Genomic DNA, 10648 nt, shown 5'->3' on the forward strand with positions numbered 1-10648 from the left:
CTACTACAAGGCTGTGAATGACCGAAAAGGGAAAGGACAAGAGCGCGGAAAACCTTATGATAACCGCGGTAGGGGTAATACAAGTGGTGGTAAGAAGCCGATGAATGGAAGTTGTTACAACTGTGGAGAAAGGGGTCATGTGTCTTATGATTGCCCGAAGAGAGGAGATAGGTGTAAGAATTGTGGAAAACTGGGCCACAAGACCGAAGTGTGTAGGACAAAAGTGGTGTGTTTCAATTGTGGAGATGAAGGCCACAAGAGTCTGACTTGTAAGAAGCCCAAGAAGGTGATGGGCAAGGTGTTTGCTTTGAGTGGAGAGGATGCTAGCCTTGAGGACAATCTTATTAGAGGTACGTGTTTCATCTATGACACTCCTTTAATTGCGATTATAGATACGGGAGCGACGCATTCTTTTATTTCTTTGGATTGTGCGAAGCGTCTTAGTATTCCTTTAACGGATATGATGGGTAGGATGGAAATAGAAACTCCTGCTAATGGTTCAGTGATTACCCGACAAGTATGTCGTAACTGCCCCGTAACCATTTTTGGTAGGCATTTTGGTATGGATTTAGTGTGTATTCCACTTAGTGGTATGGATGTGATTTTTGGTATGAATTGGTTAATCTTCAACCGAATTCATATCAACTGTCGTGAGAAGGCCGTTGTTTTTCCGAAGCCGGAGGAGAACTTGCATTTGATGAACGGGAAGGAAGTATCGGAAGCGTTGAAAGAACATGCCGAGATGTTCATGATGTTTGCATCATTGAAACTCGAAGGAGGAGTTAAGATAGAAGAGTTACCGATTGTTTGTGAATTCCCAGATGTGTTTCCGGATGATATATCTGACGTGCCTCCGAAGCGAGAGGTAGAGTTTTCTATCGACCTAGTACCTGGAACTAGTCCGATATCTATGGCGCCGTATCGAATGTCAGCGTCTGAGTTGAATGAATTGAAGAAGCAACTTGAAGAGCTGCTTGAGAAGAGGTTTGTTCGACCGAGTGTTTCGCCATGGGGAGCGCCGGTGTTGCTTGTGAAGAAGAAAGATGGAAGCATGAGATTACGTATAGACTATCGTCAGTTGAACAAAGTGACGATCAAGAATAAATATCCACTTCTGAGGATAGATGATTTGATGGATCAACTAGTCGGAGCTTGTGTGTTTAGTAAGATCGATTTGAGATCTGGATACCATCAGATTAGAGTGAAGACGGAAGACATACCTAAGACTGCATTTAGGACGAGGTATGGGCACTACGAGTATTCAGTTATGCCGTTTGGTGTGACTAATGCACCTGGAGTTTTCATGGAGTATATGAACAGAATTTTCCATTCATTTTTGGATAGATTCGTGGTGGTGTTCATCGACGACATTTTGATTTACTCAAAATCCGAGGAAGAGCACGAGGAGCACTTGAGGATTGTTTTGCAAGTCTTGAAGGAGAAGAAGTTGTATGCCAAGTTGTCGAAGTGTGAGTTTTGGATGAAAGAGGTGAGTTTCTTAGGGCATATAATTTCAAGTGGAGGAATCGCGGTAGATCCTGCGAAGGTTGACGCTGTGTCACAGTGGGGAACGCCGGAATCTGTTTCAGAGATTAGAAGTTTCCTTGGTTTAGCCGGTTATTATAGAAGATTCATCGAAGGTTTTTCGAAGTTGGCTTTACCGTTAACCAAGTTGACGAGGAAAGATCAAGCGTTTGTTTGGGATGGTATTTGTGAGGAGAGCTTCCAAGAGCTCAAGAGAAGATTGACTACTGCACCCGTGTTGATTTTACCCGATGCCAAAGAGTCGTTCATCGTGTATTGCGATGCTTCGAAGTTAGGACTTGGTGGAGTGCTTATGCAAGGGGGTAATGTGGTAGCATATGTTTCAAGACAACTGAAGGTTCACGAGAGGAACTATCCAACGCATGATTTGGAGTTAGCCGCAGTGGTGTTTGCTTTGAAAGTGTGGAGACACTACTTGTATGGATCGAGGTTTGAAGTGTTTAGTGATAACAAGAGTCTGAAGTACTTATTCGACCAGAAGGAGTTGAATATGAGGCAACGTAGATGGCTCGAATTCTTAAAGGACTACGATTTTGAATTGAGTTATCACCCCGGAAAAGCCAATGTGGTGGCCGATGCATTAAGTAGGAAAACTTTGCATATGTCATCATTGATGGTGAAAGAGTTAGAGTTGATTGAAGAATTCCGAGACTTGAGTCTTGTGTGTGAGGTTACTTCTACAAGTGTGAAGATTGGAATGTTAAGATTGACGAATCCTTTTCTTGAAGGTATTAAAGAACGTCAGAAATCGGATAAGAAATTGATGGAGAAGATGGTACTCATCAATGAAGGCAAGGAGACCAATATCAAGATTGACGAGAGTGGAGTCATGAGATTTCACGGAAGAGTTTGTGTACCGGATGTACCCGAATTGAAAAGAATGATCATGGAAGAAGGTCACAGAAGTGGTTTGAGTATTCATCCTGGAGTAACCAAGATGTATCAGGATTTGAGGAAGTTGTTTTGGTGGCCGGGAATGAAGAGACAAATTTCTGAATTTGTTTATTCATGCTTAACTTGTCAGAAATCGAAGATTGAGCATCAGAAGCCGTTTGGTTTGTTACAACCAATGTTTATACCCGAATGGAAATGGGATAGCATTGCAATGGATTTTGTGGGAGGTTTACCGAAGACCAAGAAAAGTAACGAGGTGATTTGGGTAGTAGTAGATCGTTTGACGAAGTGTGCTCACTTCATTGCTATCAGGAAAGGTACTTTGGTGCCTAAGTTGGCCGAGATTTATGTGGAGCAGATTGTGAAGCTTCATGGTATTCCAACAAGTATTATTTCGGATAGAGATCCGAGATTTACTTCTAGATTTTGGGAAAGCTTGCAAGAAGCTTTAGGAACGAGGTTAAGGTTGAGTTCAGCGTATCATCCTCAGACAGATGGTCAGTCGGAGAGAACGATACAATCCTTAGAGGATTTGTTGAGAGCTTGTGTTTTGGAGCAAAACGTGAATTGGGATTCTTGTTTGCCGTTGGTAGAGTTTACATACAACAACAGTTACCATTCTAGTATCGGAATGGCACCGTTTGAGGCTTTGTATGGGAGAAGGTGTAGGACACCTCTGTGTTGGTATGAAACTGGAGAAGGTGCAATTCTTGGACCAGAGATTGTACAAGAGACAACAGAGAAGATTCGGATGATTCGTGAGAAGATGAAAGCGTCTCAGAGTCGACAGAAGAGTTATCATGATAAGAGGAGGAAGGACATTGAATTCCAAGAAGGGGATCATGTGTTCCTACGAGTTAAATCGACTACTGGAGTAGGACGTGCGTTGAAGTCAAGGAAGTTGACATCGAGGTTTATTGGACCGTTTGAGATTTTGAAGCGAGTTGGGAAAGTTGCATATAGGATTGCATTGCCGCCATCATTGGCGAATTTGCACGATGTTTTCCATGTATCACAGTTGCGCAAGTATGTGTCTGATCCGACACACGTGATTGAATCGGACGATGTTCAAGTGAGGGATGACTTGACCATTGAGACTGTGCCTTTGAGAATCGAAGGAAGAGAAGTGAAGAGGTTGAGGAACAAAGAGATTGCATCCGTGAAAGTCGTGTGGGGAGGACCGGCTGGTGAGAATGCGACGTGGGAGTTGGAAAGCAAGATGAGAGATTCTTATCCCGATCTGTTTCTAGGTAATTTCGAGGGCGAAATTCTTTTAAGGGGGGTAGGATTGTAACGACCCATTTTTCGTATTCGTATATTTTATTAAATGTTATTTTATTTATTAATTGGCTTTTATTATTTTAGTGAGCGACGAATAATTATTTAGCCGATCGTAAGTTATTAGGCGCAAGAACCTTGTTTTGGGCTTAAAGGGGCGTGAGAGGCATGGGCCTAAGCCATTTGGGCTTGGTTCATGACAAATGAGAAGTAGTATAAGTAGCAATTTCAACCTTGAATAGTATCATAACTTCATTTCTTTGAGTTTGAGTGAGTAGAAGCAAGATAGAGCAAGAGCTAGGGTTTTGGCTAAGAGAAAGCTTGAGCAAGAGAAGGCTTGAATCATCATCTTTGCTTAAGGTAAGAGATTAGAATTCATGATTCTTGAGTGGTAAGGAGAGGAGAGATTGTCTATGTCTCCGTTCCCGAACTCTCCCACTCAATTTCTTTTAGATTTTGATTAAGCTTTTGTATGTGAGTATGATGTTCTTCATCATCACTTTGTATGTGTTAATCACTAGCTTGATTCCATGATAAATATGTATGTGTTTGGATCATTTTTGGAAAGTTTATGAAAGTTACTTAAAACCCAAGAAATTGCCATGATTTTGATTATTAGAGGTATTTGGATGTTTGGAAGGGATGATTAATGTTCCTTGATACCATATATGTTTGAAATGACTGTTTATATGAATTTATAACATGTTTGGATGAATTTTTGAGTTGATTTGAGGTTAAACCGCCTTAGATAACTCAAGAACAGATATTCTGTTCTGGTGTGGTTCGCTAAGCGACCAGGAGTTCGCTGTAGCGAACATGTTCGCTGAAGCTCGCCAAGTCTCGCCATGAGCAGGTGATTCTCTGGTGATGTTCGCGTAGGCTCGCTAAGCCTTCGCTCAGCGAATAGTTCGTTGAAGCTCGCCAATGCTCGCCATGAGCAGGTTACTTCCTGGTGTGGTTCACCATGTCTCGCTAAGGCTTCGCTTAGCGAAGGCCTCTGTGACAGCAATTCTTGTTGATGTTTGTAAGTGTGGTTAGGCACTTGTAACATGGTTTAAAAGTATCCTTACATGATTGTTGATACATGTTGATACTGTTAATGCTTATTGCTAATCGTTATATGAATGATAAACGTGTATGCAGTAAGTTGTAGCTTAAAGTGAGCAATGTTATATTTTGGCATTAATTTGCAATGTTAAGTGAATGTGTTAGGATTGTGTTCCCGCATTCATAAAAGAGTAGCTTCGAGCTAGAGAATATCATATGGTTGATATGTGTATGCATACATGCATTCATGATTGTATGTGAACATTGGAAACTTGGGTTCCAATAACGAAAATGGATTATGTGTCCATAATGAAGCCGAGGATCGGATTAGATGAATCCATGAGTCCAGAGCTGCTATCCAACAGGATATAAAATTGTTTTGGCTTATCCAAGGGAGATAAGATGGTTCGGTAAGTTCCGACATATCCAGCATGATATAAAACTGTTCTTGGTCCACCGTTGGTGAGACATCTTGGTACCACATGCATTTAGTTATGTCTAGGGATGGCATGACAGTGAATTAATTGGCATTAGATACCTTAGGGTAAATGCGCATATATTTGATAAATGGTAAGTGACATTATTTGGTTGAATGGTGTTGAACCTTATTAATTGATAATTGTTTAGTGCGATGTTTTGACGTGAGTTAGAATATGTATGATGTAGTTCGAAAGTGTAAGGTCTTTCTTATGCTCGTATGATATGCGATTATGTTTTCTAACTCTCTGCTTTGTGTTACTTGCTGGACCTTTGGGGGTTCAGATATTCAGGCTGAGGATTGTGCCGACGTTTAGACTGCTGTTCTAGCGTGGTGTTGAAGTACCTTTTGGTGAGGAGACTTAGCATAGATTACTCCTCTTAGTACTAGCTTTTGACTAGAGTTTGTAAATAGTGAATGCTCTGGTAATGTAACATCGAGTCGGGGATTACGCTTGGATTTCATCGTATATCGGTGTTACCTTTTTGTTATGCTAGTTCTTGTATAAGTGACATCCTTAGGGATGAATATGGCTTATGTATATATATATGTATATATATATGCATGTTTGGTTTGATTGGAATCCGCTGTTGCTTTTCATGTTAAATTTCATGATGCTCTGTGTGTATGCATGTGTTTTAATTACCGCGTGGCACTCTGCCTTTACACTTGTTGAAAAGTTTTTAAAATTACGTTTTTAAGGGTAGTATGGGTTAGGGTGTTACAGATTGGAAGGCCGTGTGGAGTTGGAAAGGACCTCATAGAATTCAAACTTTTATGTGGATGGCTGCTCATGATCGGTTGCTCACTAATTTTCGTAGGAGTAAATGGGGTGTTGGAGCTTCTCCCACATGCTCTAGATGTGACAGAGTCAATGAAACACTTATTCATGTTTTGAGGGATTGCCCTGTTGCAACCCAAACCTGGATAAGGTTAGTCCCTTCAAATCAAATCATTAATTTTTTTCTTCTTCTAATTGCAGTGAATGGATCTTCAAAAACATCAACCTTCAACTGCAAGATATCCAGAATAGGAAGTGGAAAACAATTTTTATGGTGGCGTGCTGGCACATGTGGAAGTGGAGAAACCAAACGATTTTTGAAGATGACTTTCAACGTCCGACTGACCCAACCTACATGATTATCAAGATGGCTGAAGACATAGACAAGTGCATCCACCATCCTCTGAATATTCGCCAATGTGACACTATTTTCATTGGATGGAAAAAACCCCGAGAAGGGTGGATTAAGCTTAACTGTGATGGAGCCTACAAGGATTCTTTGGGTTTAGCTGGTTGTGGTGGACTCTTTCGAAATTCAGATGGCAGATGGATTAAAGGATACTCGCGTAAAATAGGAACTTGTGACGCTCTCTCCGCTGAAATGTGGGGAATGTACTTGGGAATGCAACTTGGTTGGAGACAAGGTTTCTACCATCTTCAGGTGGAAAGTGACTCAAAAAGTCTGGTTGATATGATCACGGGGAAAGTTAAATTCAATGGTAATCCGCCGACCTTGGTGCGTCGTATACAAGAGCTTTTAAAGTTGGATTGGCAGGTGCAATTCAATCATACTTGGCGAGAGGGAAATAGAAGTGCTGATTGGCTGGCTAATTTCAGCTTTTCTCTAAATTCTTTTAATATTCATGTTATGGAGACTCCTCCAAATGAGGTTTCGAGTCTTCTTTTTGATGACTTTTCTGGGGCTTGCATGCCTAGAAATTTTCATGTAACTCTATAGTTGTTTTCTTTTTGGGCGTTAGCCCTCTTTTACTACCAAAAAAAAAAAAAAAAAGAAATCAGGCCCAAGTAAGACAGTTAAACAACATTCACTAAACTATACAAAGCCATAAGCTACAGCTTCTCCTGTCGGAACTTTTGACACACATAGATACTACAGTGTGTGTGTGTGTGTGTGACACACATAATAACTGTGTTTTGGATGTTTCAACCGTGTATATATTTTGAATGCAATATTTATTTGCTGCCATTTTTTGATTTGGGATCAACTGTGTATGAATGCAATATTTATTTGCTGCCATTTTTTGATTTGGGAACCTCAACTGTGAAAGCTAGGTACTTGACCCTCTATGATTGACGACATTAGTTCTCTCTTTCACCCTGGAGTCCATTTACTCCTAGCCGAGAAGGTAGGATCAGTAAAGACATGTGCATGGTTACCAACACTGATTGAAGTTTAACCAATGCCTTCTTTTTTGGTCACTAGACAACCAATGCCTTAATAGACTAGAATTTAAGTCACCGGAAAATATATATATATATATATATATATATATATATATATTAATCTGTTTTAAAATGAAATTAATGAGTATAGAACTATACATATAAATACTCTGAACTAAACCAAAATTTAACATGTAGTGATCAGAAGCCCCACTGTTGTATTTACCAATAGCTTGGGTTGATGATAACTACGATGAAATTAGTTAAAATTTGCTTACATTTGAGTTTACAAATTTTTTTTTGGTTTACTAGAAGAATTTTTGGAATCCTTATGAAAATTAATATTAAACACCTTATTCTAAACTGGAAAGACTATTATGGAAGTCGGGGAACTAATGACTTCATGACACCAATTTTTTAAGTCCTATACGGGTGATTGCTTTTCTAAGCGATTACCACAATGCCATGGCAAATGGAATTTTGAAACTGGAGAATTAAGTAGATCCATTGCGATTGTCCAAAGTTTGTGCGATATGGTGGAATTGGTAGTGCTAATGGTTGGAACATTTTGACGACGATTAAGGCATAAAGCATTGCTTGCATTGGAGTGGGAAATTAGAATAATAGGAAGCGAATAAATGTGCGGATATCCTTATTAATATGGGATATGAGTTTAATTTGTGCATCAGTTTTTATAATCACCTCCCCAATAGGTGGTTCAGGAGATGTAGCTGACGACGTTAGGGGTGTATCTACACCTTGATTAGTTGCTTTGTAATTTATTTATTTGTTGGTTACTATATAGCCAACTAAGGACTTTTTATAGCTTGAGTTGATTTTTTTGTCTAAGAGTTGGTTTTAATTAGAGTGTAATTTGATATTTCATGATCTATGTTAGTTGCTGGTTTTATTCGAATAAGTACACAAGTGCCAAACTGTGGAATTTTAATGTGTCTATTAAAGAATCCTGGTAAGAAATGCTCTAACGTGCTGCAGCATGATGGTAAATATAGTCGATGATGAGAAATTGTTGATGTACTTATTTGTAACTTGTAAGGTTGCTCAATTGGTCGTGTTGATGCAGATTAAGGCAGCGTATGACGGTGACCAGCAAAAATAATTTGCTCCAAGTTTTGAAAGTACAAACTCTATTCACAACAATATCAAATTTTAAATTTATGGCTCATAGTTTATAAGCTCGCATTGAAGAGAAAAAAAATACATATTTATTAATATTTTTTTATGAGCTTATAGTTTACTCTGATAAGCTAATTCAATTAGTTTATAATTTATTTATTTTTATTTCAATTTTACTTTTATTATCTTATTTGAAAAAAATTAAATATTGTCCACAAATTCTAGCTCAACCGGTAGAAATGTTAAAATTGCTAGTGTCGAACGTCAGGATCGGGGTTTGAACCCCTATCACTCCACTTTGTATGTGTAAGTTTTCAACGGCTTTGTCATTTCGTCTATCAACAAAAAAAATTAAATATTAACCAATTGTAATGCGATTAGCATATTAATTACCAATTGGTAGGGACATATTAATTAATATGCTTAATATTAATTTTTTTTGTCAACCGCTAAGGACCTCATAATAATTTTACCTCTATTATCAATTGAGCTAAACTCACATAAACTTTTTTTTTATTAATATTAATTAAATCTAAATACCTATTTTTATAAGAAAAATGTATATGTTGTTGTTATAAACTAAATTATTTGGATAAACTAGTTTTACATTGTCATTATTTTAAAAATTGTGGTTACAATGTCGGCTTACATATCGTAAAACTATTTTATCTAGACATTGTTATTCTTATTTTATATAGACGAAATGACAAATTATTATAAACTCACATACACAAAATAAGTGAACTAAAGTTCAAACTTTGTTTATGATAACAATTTCAGTATTTTACCAGTTAAGCTAGGATGATTTAAGATGATTTATAGACATAGGCATTGTTATGCTATTAGGCTACGTTTAGATTTTTAGAAAAAAAACAAAATAAAATAGAGTGATAAATAATTAGGTTTCATTGTTCGAGTTCGTAAAAAATAGTTAAGATAGAGTAAAATATTGTGGAATTAATCTCATTACATACCATCCAATCCTCCAATTTTGTTATATTTTGGATACAAAAGGAGCCGAAACCAAAAGGAAAAAGAGACTACAGAGAGATGACTCCAGGGACGAATCCAGAAATTGATGAGACAGAGGGCCGAAAAATGTAATATTAAATGTTAAATAAGTAAGGTCTGAATTCAGTAGAAAGATGATTAAGTAAAGTCTAACAAAAAAAATTTCCTTCAAAAAATTGATAGTATAATTTTAAAAGTAGTGCATTTCATTTTTATTTCCTTAATCATTGTCCTAAAAACACTATTTAACATGACTAAGAAAGGAGGGAGTATAATCATTTTATTTAATATGACTACACATATATTATTAGTATTGTAAGACAATGAACAAGAGGGAGGAAGGGGCCCAAGCACCTAGAGCTGTAAAAAGGGCCTTAAGGGGCCGGCCCTTTAAGGGGCGGACCCACTTATTCCTGATTATTAATTTTATTTAAATTTTAAACAATTTTTCTAGTGTCGTGAACTTATTCTCGTTTTCTTCAATCAGCACTGTCCACGATCGGCACCCTAAAAAAACTGTGTTTAAAATTTAAATAAAATTAATAATCAGGAATAAGTGGGTCCGCCCCTTAAAGGGCCGGCCCCTTAAGGCCCTTTTTACAGCTCTACAAGCACCTGCTTGCCGCTGCCCAAGTCCGTCCCTGGATGACTCTGGGTTTTTTTTTTTACTAGATTCTGGGGTAGTTACCCCCATAACATAAGAGCTCAAACTCACGTGATATTGCTCATACACACACATGTCCGACTCATCTTAACTTCCCAATCCATAGACCTACCTATAAGATAAACCAAAACACTTAATGCAGCAACCGTAAGTCTAGAACTGGTTTTCTTCTTTCTTCTTGTAAAAAAACCTAAAATAATGGCAGCTTTTGAAGAATTGCCGGAAGGATGCATTGCCGCCATACTCTCACGTACAACTCCGCTTGACGCAGGCAGACTTTCCCTCGTATCCAAGAGTTTCCTATCTGCTGCCTATTCCGATGCTGTATGGAATCAATCTCTCCCTTCCGATCCCCAATTCATCGACTCCATCATCTCACAGTCTCCTTCCCTCGCTAACACTCCTACCA

At 38.2% G+C, this 10648-nt stretch overlaps 1 protein-coding gene across 1 annotated transcript in view; it reads left to right on the forward strand.

Annotated features, from left to right (window-relative positions):
• Positions 1-7281, forward strand: part of LOC123903200 (F-box protein PP2-B10-like) — a 29775-nt gene extending 22494 nt beyond the window's left edge. The window contains exon 4 of the mRNA XM_045953125.1: positions 7044-7281. Within this exon, the coding sequence (XP_045809081.1) occupies positions 7044-7053 (10 nt within the window). The 3' untranslated portion in view covers positions 7054-7281. The remainder of the gene's footprint in view (positions 1-7043) is intronic.
• Positions 7282-10648: the final 3367 nt, after the last annotated feature.

This window comes from Trifolium pratense, linkage group LG1 (assembly GCF_020283565.1).
Source record: "Trifolium pratense cultivar HEN17-A07 linkage group LG1, ARS_RC_1.1, whole genome shotgun sequence".
In the NCBI taxonomy this organism is placed as follows: Eukaryota; Viridiplantae; Streptophyta; class Magnoliopsida; order Fabales; family Fabaceae; genus Trifolium; species Trifolium pratense.